The sequence below is a fragment of the Ptychodera flava genome, chromosome 18 (genome assembly GCF_041260155.1).
Source record: "Ptychodera flava strain L36383 chromosome 18, AS_Pfla_20210202, whole genome shotgun sequence".
NCBI lineage: Eukaryota > Metazoa > Hemichordata > Enteropneusta > Ptychoderidae > Ptychodera > Ptychodera flava.
In genome coordinates, this window is record NC_091945.1 from 16,110,304 (window position 1) to 16,129,456 (window position 19,153).

A 19,153-nucleotide genomic window follows, 5' to 3' on the forward strand; every position below is an offset into this window, starting at 1 on the left:
GCAACACAATTGGCTTTTCTTACTTGCATCATTAATCACCAAAATGCTGCTATTTAACATAAACTTCAACCACTGATAAACGTGCAAGGCTGTGCACACCTCTACAAGTTGTTAATCTTGCCTAACTGCAATATACTTGTACGACTTTTGTTGTTTATAACGTGCCGTTTGGACCACATGTGGAAATAGGTCTAAAACCACTTAATTACAAACATAACATTCTATAAAGATGATATTAATCCAAGTGATTTAATATTGGTGCTTTGTTTATGTACAATAACACCGGTTTAGAGCAACACCTTGCAAAACACGCGATAACATTTGATCTGTGTGTCTTTGGGGTCACATTTAAATGCCTGAAACCTATCATGAACTGAAATTTCAAAAACAACAGGTGTATCTTTGACACAGCTCATGATTCACCTTCGTGATAAACTGATGGAGGAATGACATGATATTTCGTTTCTCCGCATATTTCTTTTTCCCAGAAAACATCCATTGGTCAAATCATGGTTGTGGAGTGACCATGGTCAAGTTCTCTAGTATTTTATAACATGGAGGCAGAAAGAAAGAAGGACTACCTCCATGGTTATAAACACAGTATACGGTAGGAGGATTGTAAAACGGGAGCTTCAATTTGATTTATACCTGTTTGAAATTGAAAAGATTCATGAATATCCCCTTTTGAGCATACCAAAACAAGTTTACGGTTCAGTTTTAACCTACATATATATTCCAGAAATCCTGATCAAGGAATCTCGATCAAGGTTTTGTGGATGTGGGATATGTTTGGGTGTCTACATGAGCCAAAGGTTTTAAATGTCACTGGCATGAGTTCATGAGTTTATCCCGATTGGCTTGTAAACATTCTGTTTATCTCTAACACCTGTTAGCATGTATTAGTCATGTGTGAAATTGTTTGCACTGGAGAGCCATTGTGACATTATCTAGTGAACTTACACTTGAAATTAAATGGCACTGAAATTATATTTCAAGTTATATGGCAGCGTTATAATTGTTGACAAGATGTGACAAATGTGAGGAATACCCTGTTGACATGATTTTTTATAAATCTACTGGAACCAGGATTGATTAAGGTATATTAGAATAAAGTTGACAATGAGGTTTGTTCTTTGACCTTTGACATAATCAATGTCAAGCACTGTATCACACAACCTCCACAAATGTAAGATAGGTTGCTGTGTTACAGATCTAAAAATAATCCAGTATTTAGGTGACATTGAAGAACCCTTGAATGTCTGTAAACAAGTGGAAAGCAGTAATGGGCAGTCTCATCACATCTAAAGATTAATCTATTTTCATCCAATGACCCTGATTGTCTTATCAATCACGCCACAGTGTGGAATTCATCCAGCAAAACAAATTGGATCTAAAACAATGAGATGATCTGTTAGGAAGCCATAAAAATGTCTTGATTATTTAGGCTGGCTCCATCATTTGAAAGAATTTACAAAACTTAAGCACTGATTTCAGTTCAATGGTAAAACACCATTCAGTACAGTACTCATATAGATTAACAATAGAATGTAAACAAGATCATATGGACTCTAAATCTTGATTACATTTGATACTAAGGTAGAATGGAAGTTGATTTATGTTACCCATGGGAAAGCTTTTATAATTGCACTTTGAACGGAACATTTCTTGCAGAGTTATAATGTATTTCAAACTCAAGACAAATTAAAAAATTCATGTAGGGTGTCTCGCCACTGACTTCATTTTGACTACATCATACATGTTGCTGTTGAATACAATAAATAAATAATGTAACACATGTGTTGTTTACTTTGGAAACCGGCGAACAAGCTAAGATTATCCATGTTTACAGTTCAGTCTTGGGGTTTGGTGTATTTAAAAAGCAAGGATTGTATGAAGGAATTAGTTAGTCTTAGTGTGGACAAATTTGCAGAGTCGTCTGTTCGCATAGGAAATATGTATAAAAATGTGCCTCTTTGTGTGAGAATAACCAATCACTTGTTGGAAATTAGCTGAGAATTATTGATGGCGTTCATTTTAGCTAGAAAAGAAACAGTACTGTCGAGAAACACGTTAGGAATGTAAATTTCACATAGATCTTACACGAGAGGCCCGAGCTGGGAAAACCATAGAATAATTCAAGCCAATATTATTACAATATGCCAGCTGCGGGTGGCCAACAGTGCAAGGTTTAGCTAGTATTGGAGGCAATCGGCGTGTCTGTAAATCAATGCGATGAAGTTCAACACGGACAAAATACAAGATTGCGATAAGGACAGATTCTTATCGAACACGATACAGTATAACGAGAGCCCATCCCACCTCCTGCACGCAACAGACAGTCGATCCACGGACAGACGAGGGACATTGAAAACAGCCAAGATAGACGAGTCTCAGACGAGAGCTCCACCCAAAGAAGGGCGACTCTATTGGGCGTGGGTTTCGTACTCACCAAGTGTACTCCTGAGTATATTTCGCTCCCGTCAAGACTACCAGATCACTTTTCGGAACGTTACGGTGGCGATTTATTCGATAGGAAGACAGGTACACTGCAAAGACACACACACAGATGACCTCAGCATCAGGGGCAAGGCAAACGATCTCGTGCGTTACCGCGAGACATGTTCGTGCAAGCTTGGTCGTTGGTGGCGTCAACAAAACCCAGCCCTGGAACGTAATTTGCAAGTGTCTTTCACAACAACGTATCTATAGATAACAGTGAATGCTGAAATGACTCTACCGATTTCCAGCGGGAAATTAATCTTTTGTAAACGAATCTATCAGGAAATGAGCCAAACCTGTCAATTTCCATGGCGATAGTAGGATCCCAAATTTTTATGAAACAATATGAACGTTGTTTCAAATTTTTCAATTAAATTATAAAACCAAGACAAATTTCACATTTTTTCTAGGGTATACCTCTTCTTGCAAGTAAATTAAGTATTCACATTATCTCCTGACATAGTGGTACACATTACTAATAAATGTATACATTAGAAATGATTGAATTGTAATAAACTTAATAAGTAATGGAAGGGTTAGAAGCATCCCTTGCAGGCCTAAACCTTCTTCTCAAACATAAACGGTTTATAAGAACCTGAATAGCTGTTGATTCTGTGAAATTTAAGTTCCATTTACAATCGAAATGTATATCAGATACTGATGATTTTGTAATCTGTACCATGGGTAATACTGCTTAATTTCACAATTTCTTAGCACAAATTGTGACTTTTATTACCATAAGTGTATGCACTACGTCAGTAGTGGCTGCTAGATGAAATCTGATTGGATATGCAGAATGTATGCAGGTATGTAAATATTTTACACTTAAAAAATGTCTTGTCCATAAGAACCAACTGAATAGCTGTTGATTCTGAAGATCTTATAATCTTAACATTCTTAAGATCTTAAGATGATGTCCCCCCCCCAAAAAAAAATTCTGCTTTAATAGCATTATGACTCTAATTTTTACCCTCAGTGTAGATCAGCGACAACATATAAATCTCTCATGCTAGACTTATTGGAGCATTTTCAGCTCTTCAGAGTAACTATTGTACAGCAGAACATTCAAGCATCACACAACACACCACAGGTTGTATAGTTATAATCAAAACTTTATTCCTGAACATTGTCTGTTTTCAAGTGATGAGGGAGACTAATTTTAATCTTGAACTGAATGTTGAAGAAAGAACGCACATAATTTCTGATTCAAACTAAGTTGTTTCAACAATTCAAAGAAACTTCCTGACATGACAAGTTCTGCCAATAGTTTGTCTATTATCATGTAGTTTTGATGTGGGAAAGTTTCATCAAACAACACTGTAAGTGAATCAAAATCTGAATTCTAACATTATCACAGAGAATGCAAATCTGTGACATATTCCCCGTGAAGATGAATCTGAAAACAGCAAAAACTTGATTGTCACAATTACATACTAGAACTCTAAAGTCTATCAGGAATACGTGTAAGCAAGTAAATATATATTCAAACTAGTTGTTTGATTTCAATCTATTTTTATATATATCATATGTTTATATAATATTCTTAGTTAACTTTAATGTTGTGTTACTGTGAAACTGCCAAAAGTTACAATTGCTACGCTACAAATATTTCAAAGCCAAAAATATAAAGGTTAACATCATTGAGCATTTTGTTAGGTGGACAAATAAATGACCAATATGTTTGTAAAAACAGCTGAATTACAATGAAATAATGGAAACATAGCAAATTTTAATGTCATGATTATACATGATTATCACTGAATAGTAACATGATTTTTTCAAATGTAACTATTTTGAACAGTGTACAAAATAATTTATATGATAACTGTTTTCCTGGAAAAAATTTACCTGAGTATGTCATTTTGATGATTCCCTGACTGGTAAAAAACAGCAATCAATTTGTTTCAAGTTTTATACATAGCTACAATTATCTGAAATAATGACTTTGTTGGACATCAAGTCAGATGCTCCCTCCTGACAGTTATTGGCACCATGGATTGTGATCACGTACAAACAAGGCACATGTTTCGTACTGATTTGAAAACGTAACATGAAAAAGACGAATAATCGGAAGACCAATACTGTAATTTAAAACAATTATGCAATTATCTTCTCAATAAACACTTTAATTCCGATTAGCCTGCCAGTCATTCATAAGCAAGAAGATCAACTGATTGAAACTGCAACTTGAACTTGGAAACTAAAAGTTTTATAATACTGTTATTATCATATACATTATAATGTTCTGATGATAAAACAACTGATGACAATACATTCACACACAGTATTGAAAGCACAGACCAATCAGCAGAGCCTAGAAGAGTAAGATCTTTGAATTGTTGGAAAAAAATTACTATTTCTTACTCATCTGTTAACTTTTATGAAAATGATTATAATATCAGAGGTTTGAGAAAGAAAAAATTAAAACAGCTATTTTTGTTCAGTAGATGATGCAATTACTCAAAGAGATCATAGCGATAACTTTTAATAATATTGTAATTATTTTTGTTCCAGAAACAATTAAATTTTCCTGTTCTTCTCCCTGATAAATGTTCAAAACAAAGATAGTGTGCGATGTGTAATGTTGTTCTAGTCTTACCAATTTCATTGCTGAACAACATTCATATACACATACAGGCTGTGTTGATAAGATGAATGCGAGGCATATTGACATCACTTTAGATGCACAACAGGAAACATTAATTTACAGACAATGTAAAAATACTGGAAATACATCAAAGTTAGTGCTATTGGAGCTTTAAACAAATCATGCTTGACTTGATTCTTTGACCTGATTTCCTGACATGCAGGTTATGTCCAATCATAGCGTAACACATAGACCCTAATTTGAATGTCAATGAATGGAGGTCTCAGGAAATTGATGAAATTAGTTGGTCTGTAATATGAGGAAATGAGAATGAAATGAATCTTTGATATTACGGTGACAATGATAGATTACTGACATTTGCAGAAAGCAAAGTGAGCATGTCACAACTGAGGTTGTGCCACAAGCTATAAGTTTATCCATAATAAATCATTTAATTTTACAACTCTCCTGGTTGCATTTCTCAATGCAAGAACATGAGGTTCCCTTCTCAACATAATAAGGACATATGTTTACAGTTCTTGTTTACAATAACATGGGTACATGTTGTTTTTCGAAAAAAATAACATTTCTGATGGATCAAAGATTTCATTCAAACTATCTGAAAATGTCAACAAAAGCCTGAGAGAAATACAAAAATTGCAGAGTTTTTTGCATATGATTGTCCTGTTGGTTAAAGATATTTGTATCATGTCTGCATGGATGACATCATAGACTGCTGTTTTCTCATAAATCTACTTAATGTTTCAGAATAAGAATTAAAAAAAAAATACTTAACATGAGCCATCCATCTTCTTTTTATTTGTGGCCTTTTTTACATATTGAAAACAAAAATGAATTTGAAAACTTACTAGTATTAACGGTATGTTTTCTAATCACACATCTGCATACATTCAAAACAGCATATGGTCATGATTTAAGTATACATGATCGTATAACGGCAACATATGTATCACTGAAGATAGACACGCGCTTTGAAACTCTTTTTGAAGTAAGATTATGCTATTTTGGGAACTTGCCAGCACAAAGAAATTTTCACCTTACCGGTACTTTCTCTATCCGCACATCCTCCTTTGCAAATTCTAGTTTCTCTGATATTTTCAATATTTTTGTGACATGTAAGCAACCTACCACATATGGCCTACTTGGAAATACATGCATAGCAGACAATTATCATCAGTTTTGAATGCAGTGATTGAGACCTATATTTTATCAGTGTAAAAAAGCACTGCCATGCTGAATTTTAAGTTCTAACTTAAACTGGCCTTTCAATGGCAAAATAGACCTGTATAAACCAGAACAACAACCAACAAGAATTAAAGCTGCCCTTGACCATTGTAAAAGCTGTTATTGTTGTCTAGATTGCAACCATCATCTTGTTCTCAGTACACTTTATGAGACAGGTTTTCAAAATTTCAATGGTAGGGTTTCATTTCTTCTCAAAGAACTCCTTGTTGTACATCTTTATCAGCTCATCATGACAGGATGACAGTTGACTATTTCCGTCTCCAGTGACACCGCAGCCCAGTAACAAATTATACGCTTCATTTTTAAATGGAAGAATTTCACTGATGTCAAAGTCTTCCTCTCTCCAATTGTGGTTCTGATCCACAGGGAAATGGCTACTTCCTTCCTTCGCGTTCCTGGAGTAGAATCTACGGCTTTGATCATTATCAGGCCGTTTCCTCACGGCAGCTGTCACGCATGATTCTACATTCAAGAATGAAAAATCAATTTGAAAATCTTGACTTATAGCATCACTAAAACTATCTCTTTTTGTGTCCTTATCTTTGTGTTGGTAATGACTACATTGTTCCTGGCTTGCAGCGTCTCCTCCATAAACAACCTTACCTTTCTTCTGAGAATTTCCGGAGTGCTGGGAAAATTTCCTGCCATCCTTTGACGGTCTTGTATCTGTTGGGTTTTGTTTCCTGTTTTCATACCATGGACTAGATGCCTTTGATCTACGGTTATCATATGCGATGGAAAGAGTACCACTGGCAACTGCACATTCACCGGCATTTTGGTACTTTGTATCAAATCTCCACTGATCACCCTGTTCCATTTCCCTGTGCCCAGCATCGTTTTTGTTGTTGTCAAGTTGACTGTACAATTTTCGGCATCCATCATCAGCATTGTCATGGTAACCAGACTGTCTTACATGTGCCCCATCTCCTAGATGGAGTCTCTCATCTTTCTGACCCAATCCTAGCTCTGACAGATTAGTATCATTCCGAATGATTTCTTTTTTTCTGTTTGTTTCTGGAATAGCAGAATTTCTTTCAATGTTCAGATGGCCAGAGAGACCATCTTGATTCATATGAAAGTGCCTTGCATATGATTGCTGACTTATGTGAGATGTACTACTACTCGAGCTGTGATATCTTCCTTCTCTGTTGCATGCCGATGAGTATCTACCTCCAAATTTTCTCTTGTCATGATTTTCAGGCATTGATCTTTGCACAGCTGGAGATTCGAGGTTCTGTCCTGCCCAGACTGTCAGTCTCCTCTCCTCCTGTCCAGTAAACTGCTGTCCTGCTGTCCAGTGGGAATCTTGATCGGTATGGGGAGTCCAGTCCCTTGATGGCCATTTTCTGTCAAGTTTGTTCTCCTCTGAGAATGACTTTGATATTGGTTTTTGCATACTGCTCCCAGACCGACGTTTCTTGGATTCTTTTCTAGATCCTTGTTCACCAACTGTGGTAATTTTTGCTTTACTTAGATCGGCTTTATATGATGTATCTGCTTTCCTGTTCTTGACAGTCTTTTGCATTTCCTGGATTTGAATATCACTGTCCTGTATTCCGTTGTTATTTTCCTGTTTTGAATAGCAACCCCTGGAAGGCACATTTTCACAACTCCTGCCCGATGATCCATACTCCCTAAATCCCATATTGTCAGCAGAGAACCTATTTTTGTGATCTCCTCTGCAAATGCTGCCTTTCTCATACAGCTTAGATCCAGTACATGATGAACCCTCCCTGCAAGCCTCTTTAAGTTCAGCTCCATTTTTGGATTCATCTCCTCTGCAACCTAAAGACTTTCCAATTCCAGCATCTGCCCCCGGAACTTTATCAACACTTGAACTTTGGCTTGCAGAATTTCCTTTCTTTAAAACTTGCTTCGACTCTGGCAATCCTCTTGATACTTTGTCACACTGTTGTTCATTTTTCATCTTTGACTCTTCAATCCTCATCACTGCAACATCTTTCTTTTGACAGATATCCTGATTTGGACGTTGGCCACTCTGTGTTGAATTTTCACTCTGCAAAGCACCTGTACCATCGTCAGTATCATTCATCTCGCTCTGACAGATCAAAGTACTCATTTTATCATTTCCATAATGTCCATCATTGTGAGATTCTGTGTTGGGTATTCCAAATGCCAGTGTATGTGGAAAGTCATCCTTACCAGCACAGTCTGACGGGAAAAGATCATGATCTTCATAGCCTGGAACAGATGCATCATCTTTGTGTCTCATCTGGTAGGCCTCTCTCATCAGTGGGTGTGCATTTAAGTCAGCAAAACTGATATAATCATCTGTAGCATTGAAAGCTTGGGTTTCGCTGGTGCAGGCAAGTCTATTTCTTGCCCTACGAATATCATGATTTGGTAAAATCTCATTCACTACGTCCGGAGTGCAGGACCATCTATTCCAAGCACTGATGGTTTTTGATGGAAATTTGAAATCTGAGAAGCCATCAGTCAGGTAATCGCCAGGCAGGATTCTTTGGAATGTGCCTACAGCAAGATTTCTTTCTTCAAATTCTGCATTCACAGTGCTCTGATCACTGACATCATATTCTGCTGAATAATATCGCATATCACCATCATTTGTAGCTTCTCTACAAGATTCATCAAGATTCAGTTCACTGATCTTATCAGTGTCCTTCTCTTGAACATCAATCTTCCCATCACTTTCCAATACGTCACAACTCTTTCTGGTGGGCAGGACTGGTCCACGCACTTTTGTCCTGAGATCACAGTCTTGCTCTGCCTTGCCTGTTTCAGGATACTTAAATTTGAAACATCCTCTGTTATTATCTACCGTTGTTTGTGCTTCCCACAAAAAATTATGTCTAGAAGATACAAAATCTCTCTCATCACCTACAGAATGTTTACTGCCAACTAAATTATCATTACACTCCTGTTTAGATTCAGTCACACTCTGCTTGTGACTATCCAAGTTCTGCTTCATATCCTTTTCTCCAGGATTTCCACATTCTGTTGCTCCTTGTTGAAGTTTCTGTCTTCCAGTGCATTTCATGAGTTTCTTTGACTTCTTCTTGGATGCCAGGGGCTGTATGGCCATTCCAGCTGCATAGATCATGACATTTGCTCTCCTGTACTCATCACTGTCTTTGGGGGCGTTTTCCTGTTGTCTCTCCCTGGCTGCATTTAAATGTCTATGGTTATCACTGAGATGGCTTCTGTGTTTCTTATCACTGCTTTGTCTCGCAGCAAGCTTCCAATCTATTTTTGGACGGCATGCTGAGTAGTGGCGTTCCTCGTAGTCCTCGTCAAACAGGTTGCTTTTCTGTCCTGTCCGGATCAAAGTTGGAGTGGACAGCTCAAACGCAGGAATGATATCTGGTATTCCCGTACAGTTCATTAGAGAAAAGTCAAGCTCTGCATGAGCAGATTCATGCCAACCACAGTCTGTCAAAAAAACAGAAAAACCAAACAAAATGTTATCAACTGTTCACATAGGAACAAAACCATCCTTCATGCCAAGATTATTATAATTATTTCTCTCTTTACAATTATTTTATGATATACTTTAAACTTTTGTCATCTTATTGTTTTAAGGGTACCTTTCACAATAGGCAGTCATATAAAGCATAATACATAATTCAGGGTCCTACTCAAAGGGAGACTGCCAACTAATTTTAATTGAATCAATGCATTTATGGTTGCCTTGAGTTCTTGTTATTAATTCACCAATGATTTGTGAGAAGGAATTTTAGCAAAGGCTGTTTGCAGAAAAGGGTGTTTCCAAGTGGTTTCCTGGCTAGTGTGAGGGCAGTTATATCTGGCTTCAATGAGCATGGAAAGGATAGGCAGAAAAACTTTATTTCTTTTGCTCAGTTGGCAGCTTTGGAAAAGCCAAGTAAGCAGGCAGGTAAGCAAGTTTTGACATTTGTGGGAGTGTACAAGGAGCAGAGAGGGCAGTAAGGAGCTTTTGTTAAGGGGACAATGTTTTCCGCTTGGAGGGGGAAGAGGGGAAAAGCGGAGGAGGAAATTTCCTAATCATGGCAGGGAGGTAATAATGGACAGCTTTGACTTCCTTCTTGTTGGCCTAGCCTTTAATTTTTTTATCAACCCTTTGAGTGCCTTCATTTTTCCCACCAAAAGTTTAGTGCAACATTTTACCACTTTTTATGAATTTTCCTGTAATTTTTTGATAATTTTGGACCACATTGACACCCCTTCTCATGGGCTACGGTTTTTGATCACAATCTTGAGGAAAATCTAAGTAAGAATTGTCTGAGAATCTGAAAAATACTGCCTGGATTATATTTTATAGAGAGGACAAAAATTGACCTAGGCATTCAAAGGGTTAAACACTGTTTTCATATCAATGGCTTTTCAGTTGTATCAGAGGCCCCTGGAATGGACAGAACTCTGAGTGTGCTTATGCTACTGTAGCCGGTGACCAAAGTTGCTTGTTCATAAAAATGGTTTGTGTAATATTTAAACAAATCACAACAAACTCAACTTTGTAACAGACAGCATATTATTATGCAAAAATTTATCAGAGGATTGAGGCATCCCTTATATTATACATCTTTTCAGTTTTCCAGTTCTTACCTGATTCTGGTTTGGCTGATTGTTCATTATCCACATCAGCCACATTATTTGCAGCTCCTGGTTCACATCCTCCATCAACCTCTTGTCTGTTGTCTTCATTGTCAGCTTCACATTCATATTCAAGTTCCTGATCACTATTTTCAACGTCCTGGGCCACAGCAAGTATTGGATTTTCAACTGGTTGAATCCTGACAGGTGGGTGAACTAACACTGAAGCTGGTCGCTGTTGGTCAGAGGAAAAGACTTATTCCAACTTTTATGATGCAGAAGGAACAGAATATGTGACGTGGTGGTGGCTATGACTGCTCAATGGTTTTAAATTTTGCATGTAAACAACTGTCAACTGTTCTGTTACATTAGCAGGAATTTCTTTCGGTCTATCCGACAAACATGAAAATCAAAGCATATAAAGGCAAGATCATATTGACATCACTGGCTTTTGGGTTTGAAGCTGTTTTATTGGTAGCAGACAGTGCTTGTCATAAAGGTGTAACAGTACAATTCTCAATTATCAGTTATTGTTGGTAGTATTTTAATCTATTCATAATTTCAGGGTGGCAATTAGATAGCAAGTGATGGTCATCCATTATCCATTCTCATAGCATCTGTACATTGTTTTTGCAATCAGTATGTCATGACGGTTGGTCTCATAACAAGAATGAGACACTCTCTTAGAAATTAGTAAACTTGTCCCAGGTTTTAGAGAATCTAAATGAGCAAAATAAATAGTATCACTGACTTACTGGCTGAATGTTTCCTTCCTGTTCAAGTCCCATTTCCTCAAAATGTCTGGAAATTCTATTTCTTGATGAAGACTTCACTTTGCACATTGCCAGTTCTCGTTTGAAGTGTTCAGGAGACGAACATCCAATATACAGCTCCAGCAATTTTTCATACGTCATTCCGTTCTTCAACAGCTCTTTCACGACAAATATGCATTCTATTGGTTGATCAATGACTCAAGTTTGTCTTTATTATAAAACAAAAATAGGAAACTCATCAGATTTCTGACTTGTGGGTTATTAATCTTAATGCATTTAACTCATCGAAGCCATCAAATTGGACAAACTGCCATTTTTGATATTCACTTCATCTCTATAGCAGAGTCACGCAATTTGTAATCATCTCTTGAGCAAACAATATCAGAATATTTTCAGCATGCAACAACATTCTAGTACATCAACTTTCAACAGAAATGAAAATTCATCTTCAAATATGGATGGAAACCCAACTCACCAAGTAACATTTGCTTGTTGTTTCTCTTCTCTAATTTTTCTTTGTAATATTGAATGCTGTATTTTAAAGAAAAAATCAAAAGTATCTTAGTTTTCATTACTGAAATATAAAATTTTTAATCGGTACTATTATCTAAAGATGTGTGATAAAAATTAAAATTTCATTACCAATTTTCCACTGTAGGTATGTTTTCCTGGATGATAACTTCCACTTCTGAAGTTACTATATTTCAAAGACAAGCGACCTAGCGGCCGATATAGCTCCGCTGTGTTTATGTACAGAATAACTATTTTTGACACATGTTGATGAAGAAGGTGGAAATCTTTGATAACTCAATGCAGTGGCCAGAAAAAAGTGGCTAAAATTTTTGACCAAAAATGAGAAAAAATTGCCCTAAAATTCAAAATTGCAGATGTCATCATTATTTCAATAAATATCATTTAGTTCATCTATGGAAACCTGTATACCAAATTTCAAAGCTATCAGATAAGTAGTTTTGGAAATACACATTTTTGTCCAAAAATGGCAAAAATTGCCCAAAAAATACAAAATTACAGATTTCATCAGAAATTCAAATATATATACGTAGCTTATCTGTAGAAACCTGTGTACCAAATTTCAAAGCTGTTAACCAGTACTTTTTGAGAAACACATTTTTTGACCAAAAATGGCAAAAATTGCCCCAAAATTACAAAATTGCAGATTTCATCATTATTTCCATAAATATCATTTAGTTCATCTGTAGGAACCTGTATACTAAATTTCAAAGCTATCAGATGAGTAGTTTTGGAAATACACATTTTTTGACCAAAAATGGCAAAAATTGCCCCAAAAATACAAAATTACAGATTTCATCAGAAATTCAATATATATTACTTAGTTCGTCTATAGAAACCTGTATACCAAATTTCAAAACTATCAGACCAGTACTTTTTGAGAAATACATTTTTTGACCAAAAATGGCAAAAATTGCCTTAAAAATGCAAATTTGCATATTTCTGCACAATTTGAACAAATCTGAAATAGATCATCCCTAGGGACATATGTACCAAATATAAAAGCTATCTGACCAGTAGTTTTGAAGAAGAAGATTTTTAAAGATTTTTTTACCAAAAATGACAAAAATTGCCTTACAAATACAAATATGCAAATTTCACCACCATTTTTACAAATCTGGTTTCAGTCACCCTAAGCAAACTGCATATCAAATTTCAAAGCAATCGGACAAGCGGTTTCAGAGAAGAAGATTTTTTTACCAAAAACACCAAAAAATGCCCCAAAAATACAAATATGCAAATTTCACCATGATTTGAACAAACTGAAGTGAGGTCATCCCAAGTGAACTGCATATAAAATTTCAAAGCAATTGGACTTGTGGTTTCAGAGGAGAAGGCAATTGTTGACGGACGACGACGGACGACGGACGCCGGATGACGACGGACGCCGGACAATCAACCTATTTGATAAGCTCCGCGTCGCTGACAGTGGAGCTAAAAACTGGAACTTGGGGTTTGTACCTTACCTATTCCAGTTAGTTATTAACTTTTGAAGATTATCTGAGACTAACACCCAAACTTAAGCATTTTTTGTTTTTCAGACTTTGCTCAAGCAAGCAATGGATCTCTCCTCAAATATACCCATTTTTGACAAAAAATACTGCAGAAACTCTGAAGAGGTTTCATTTAAAAAGATTGACGATTAACTTATGAACATCTTTAATTCAAATTTGAATACTCAAACTTCTAAGTTTATGAAAGGCTTTACAATATAAAGAATGAACAGAAAGTTTCTGAAAATTCAACAAAAATGACTAACTTGCAGCAAAGTTGCACATGCAAAGTCACAAACGATGTGAACACAAATGAATCGCAAAACATTTGAGGAGCGTCCACACCAGTTGAGGTGTGTAAACACATACATGTACAAACAAGAAACAAAACTCACCTCTCTTCAGGAGAGATCACTGGGAAAAAAGATGCAAACTGGGCGAGTGGAGAGTCTGTGAACAGTTTGACAACCATTTGGTTAACCTCTTGGGGTCTGTAAATTCCTTCAAAGAAATATAGAAAATGGTAAACACTTGCAAGAATTCTAACCAAAATTTCTAAGAATGTGTAAAATTATTCAAACAAGGTCAGCTTTAGCTATGTAACTATTCCAGCAAGCTACTAGTATGAAACAAATACCATATGACAGAAATATCCAGAACAGTACACTTTAGTAAGAAACACTGCCATTGGATTGAATAGTGATATCATTTTCACAATAATAACAACCAATATGATTATGATTATGTATGCATATATAGCGATTTATAGTTTTTAGCTCAGAACGACCAATTTGCTATTCTATGCGCGTGTATACGCGCGTGTATGTGTGTGTGTGTATATATATATATATATATATATATATATATATATATATATATATATATATATATATATATATATATATATATATATATATAAACACATACACACACACATAGAATAGCAAATGTTTGTGCTGAGCTAAAAACTATAAATTGCTAGATTTATTCATGCCTAGTAATATACATGTAAACTTAAGGTATAATACAAAGAGAGTGATGTTAGGTGTTTTGAGAAGAGTTAGCACTTCTTGTAATTTTGAGTCAAACTAACTACAGTCCTTCCACCAACCAGTGTAAACTAACCTTCTCGGAACTGTCCCGGAAACCAATCATTCAACAGATTCTCTAGAGAAAGGGACTTTGTGTCCACCAACAATGGATGGCACGATATCTTCTTTTCCTGAAGAATACAATGTAAATAAAAATTTGTTAAACATTCAATCATGCATGAACATTGACATGTGGCAAAGGTAGATTGGAATTTGGCTGACAGTTAAAATTAACAGTTTTGATAAGTTTGCTTCGAAATCACAGGATACACAAATATTGTAAAGAAGTAAATGTGAGCATTGATCCAGGAGAGAGACCTTGTACCACACTAGGGCGTACGGGTTGAGTATTCTGTAGAAATGTTTGATGTATGAGGCATAGATCATTTTAAAATTTCTCAAGGCTGCCATTTCTCTGTATCACGACATTTCCTAAAGAACGTTACACTGCCTGGTATTTCTCACCTACCAGGTATGGTTAGGGTATATTTGCTAAATGTCAGTCGACTGTCTAGGAACCTGGTCAATAAAGGTTCAACATAAATTTGAATAGTACCCAAGCAACTACTGCACAAATGATGCAGAATGTAAAAAAATGGCAGCCAAGACAGCCTGAACAAAAACATCACCAATGCTGTTATTTTGGCATTTTAGGACAGCTCCTTTGAAATAATTCGTTAACCAGCATGCCCGTAGAAATGTCAGATAAAAATTATGAATGTGCAAAAATCAATAAAATAATAGACAGTTGTCTAGTTTCTGTCTATGATATAATTAGAAAGATGATTCACATTGTTGAAAATACTTAATTTTCAAACTTAACCAGTCTAACCTTGGAACTTATATTTTACTTCCACATGGTGTGACAGGTCAAAGGTTAAAGACTTAGTAACCATCACTAACCACAGAGTACTTACATATAGTAAAAGCAAATGTGAATCTGAAAAGTGGATGCTGTGTTGTCGGAAAGTATCCAAGGCTATGTTGTGTTTTTCCATTTCTTGGAACAGAATAATGAAGTCATGGAAGAAACCACTGTGGGACAACAACACTGGAAGCAATGTAGAGAATAAAACATTGAATTATATTGGCATGGTGGTCAATTTAAAATTTCTTCAACTGTGAAATGGTCACAGCAAAAATCTGGCACAATAATCACGACGAGACGTTTTCAAAGCATTATTAGTTACTATAATGCTGTTCATCTTCAACAATGATCAGACTGACATTGATTGGTTTTTGTTTGATATAGAAGAAACTTTTGATTTTAATCACAGAGCTAAAGCAAAGTTTTCCAGTCAAAAATCTGGCCTACTACATCCTGTTCATTTGACAGTGGGTTTGTGGACGAATACCTAATCCTGAACACCCTACCTGGAAAATGGGCCTGCCCAGTCACCTTGTTAACAAACTTGACAGTCTGAGCACACCAGTTAAGAAGTGATGTGAACACCTCTGGAAATCTAGGTTGTTTCATGAACTTCTTACAAAATATTCCTAAACGCTTCCCTGTTGAGTGAACAAGCAGAGAGGTTTTGCATATCAGATTTACCCATTAAACAACAAATTATCTAGTGACAAGTGGTGTCTGATGAAAAGTCAGAATGGAATGCTGCGTAAATGTATGCTAAAATAAGGTCTATTTTCATATGAACAACAAAAGATACGCTTAATGTCATCATTATCATTTATGTGATGATACAGTTGCCACTCATCCCTCATGTCGTCAAAAAACAAATATTTTTTCTTGCTCTAAAAGAAAACTTTTATTCATGGTTGCCGTTTATGTCCATACAGTGAGTTGAGACTAGTGCTACACTGATCATCAGCTAAATTGCAACTATTTTTATACACCGGACATTGATATCTCTTCACATGGGGTACAAATCAACAATGGACACCCCTTTGAATACAGGCAGGCAATAATTCCACTTTATAAAACCATACTTACAGGCAGGCGATACTTTACAACACACACTGCAATTACAGACACCTCAAATCATAGAAACCATATATTTCAACCAATACAACTGGCAGGATAATTCAAAGCCATTAAGTATTGATTGATCAAATTTTCTTCGATCGATTGGATCATTTTATTGTGAAATAGTCTGAAAACAGGTAGAACTTCCAATTAACACTCAACAATAATCTATTTTCATGAGACTTACCAAGGAATGTCACATGCTTTGAAGTGTATACAAAACTGTGAAAACAAGGCAGTGTAATTTCGTGCTGACACTGTAGAGCAATCTCTATGATGTCATTGGCATAGACGGTACCATTGCGATTCTGGGATTTGTAAATCATGAATAATGGTACAGCGTTGTCTACTGCTTCTGCCATCTTCCCACTTACATCATTGAAGTCACTACCTGTAAATAAAAGATGTTTGCACAAAGGTCAAATGTTGATTCTTGAAATGCAAAAACAAAATGTAGAAACAATCAATGATATACAGTGCATGTAAAGTATGATCATTCCACATGTAACTGGTGGATGTGAGGATGTTTCCTATCATAGGAATCTGATGGTTAATTCTCCACACTCCTTTCCTGTAATTAACCCTTTCACCATCATCGGAACAAACCCATTGTTATCATTCAATATCAAAATTGATTGAGGATCAGTATACTGGGAATGTGCATGAACAGGTTAATATGCAACAGCCTTCAAAATCCGCTTAGACTTTGTTGCTTCATGCCAGAATGTTAATTTTCTGATGGATCTCCCTCCTTTGGTTTCTATTCCTCAATGACACTAGACTACAATCTGCTCGGAGACACTGTCACACAAAGACGAAGAGGAGAAAGTTCAACTGTAAAGAAATTCCGTGCTACAGAAAACTAAATGCATTACTTTAAAACTCATGTAGGCAATATTGTCATTTAAGCTACCAATACAGTTACTCAACCTGAAAGCCATGTAGGAATTTACTGGTAGACGAGTCAGGAAAGAAAATGGGCCATTGAACCTACAGAACACGTCTGGAGTGTAGTTGGGCATATCCGTCATTGAACTTAACTCTGGCTCCCTCCCAAGTCGAAATCTTCAGCTGAATCAATCCCTGAGTAAAATTCGTGACCGTGACGTCCACTATCATCATCTGTGGGGAGTATCTTTGTCGCATTCAACAACTCGATTGATATGTGAGAGTGCAAACATCAATCAAAAATATACTCCTTCTCCCTCCATTATTCCCTTGCCGATGAATTTCCCTAAAGTTTAAACTGGAATTTCCCAAGGCACATGCACATGCTTGGAATGATAAGTACAATCAAAAAATCATTTTCAACAGGTGGTTTTAGAAGAAAATTGAAGGAACATACAACAACATTATCTTCAACTTCTAGGCTTCAGACTCACAACATCAAGCCTTCGTCAAGTCGATCTCTTGAAATAAAAAGAATGGATATTGAAAGTACGCCTGTACGGCGCTTATCTGACAAAACGTGCTTATCTGACAAAACTCTTTTTAGCAATACCCTGGGGAGTCACTTTAGCCAGCGCACTCCATGCGCGCAGTACTTGTCGCTTCGCGCTTCTTACGATGTTGTGTACACGGAGTGTGCTAATTTAACGTTAGTACGAAGTCTTCTATACGAAGGATTTTGTTTCTGTAAACTGCTCTCAAATTGTTGACATGTAGGCCTAATATTCTTTTTTAGTTGTGGTTGTTCTTCCATCGGCCGGGCTCGGGCTCGGGCTCGCTCACTGTAGGCCTACTGTAGTAGAGACCATGGAGATAGCTCCGTATTTTTACATGTGGGTGCTTCTCTTCTCATCCACTTGCATGTTTATTGATTAAAATTTATGTACTTAAATGGCAAAATTAGCGATCGAGGAAGGTGACAAAAACAACAACACAAGTGCTCTGCTAGCTGCTTGCCATTGTGGTGATTTTGATACCCCCGCCACCGTGAGAGCGGACGACCTCATGTGACCTCGTGCCCTCTCCTCTACCCCTTAAGACAGTCTCTGTGTGTTGGTCGATGTATACACAGTGATTAATTGAGGTGCTCGATTTTACGCAATCAGTGAAATTTACTGTATTTTTTAACTATTATATGGCTATTTTATGATTTTTGGCTGCTCTAATTAAGGTTTCGTTTGTGTGTTTTAACTGACGAAGTATTGTGTGAGGGATTACTTTCCACAAATGAGTAAGGCTACAAGCAGTAATTAGTTATTTTTTGTCAGATAAGCACGTTTTGTCAGATAAGCGCCGTACATACGCCCCCTATAAGTTTTACTGTTGACGTTGAGGGCGCTGATTATCAATTATTTGTTATTGCCCATGCATCCTCCCACAGAGAATGGTTTGTAGTCCAGCTATTCAATGCAGGGGAATGATCAGATTGG

The 19,153-nt window shown here is 36.5% G+C and overlaps 2 protein-coding genes across 3 annotated transcripts in view; both read right to left on the reverse strand.

Moving 5' to 3' along the window:
- Positions 1–2,641, reverse strand: part of LOC139116981 (tropomodulin-2-like) — a 48,339-nt gene extending 45,698 nt beyond the window's left edge. Inside the window, exon 1 of one of the 2 annotated variants that reach the window (XM_070679761.1) lies at positions 2,450–2,641. The gene's annotated coding sequence lies outside the window, so the exon portion shown is untranslated. The remainder of the gene's footprint in view (positions 1–2,449) is intronic. The other variant, XM_070679762.1, reaches the window with a different exon arrangement.
- A 3,425-nt stretch (positions 2,642–6,066) lies between these two features.
- On the reverse strand, positions 6,067–14,178 carry LOC139116982 (uncharacterized). The gene is made up of 5 exons (XM_070679763.1): positions 14,096–14,178; positions 12,152–12,207; positions 11,659–11,884; positions 10,916–11,138; positions 6,067–9,763 (listed from the first exon to the last, which is right to left on the reverse strand). Exons 3-5 carry the CDS (start codon positions 11,815–11,817, stop codon positions 6,534–6,536), a joined length of 3,612 nt encoding a protein of 1,203 aa, XP_070535864.1. The 5' UTR covers positions 11,818–11,884; positions 12,152–12,207; positions 14,096–14,178; the 3' UTR covers positions 6,067–6,533.
- Positions 14,179–19,153: the final 4,975 nt, after the last annotated feature.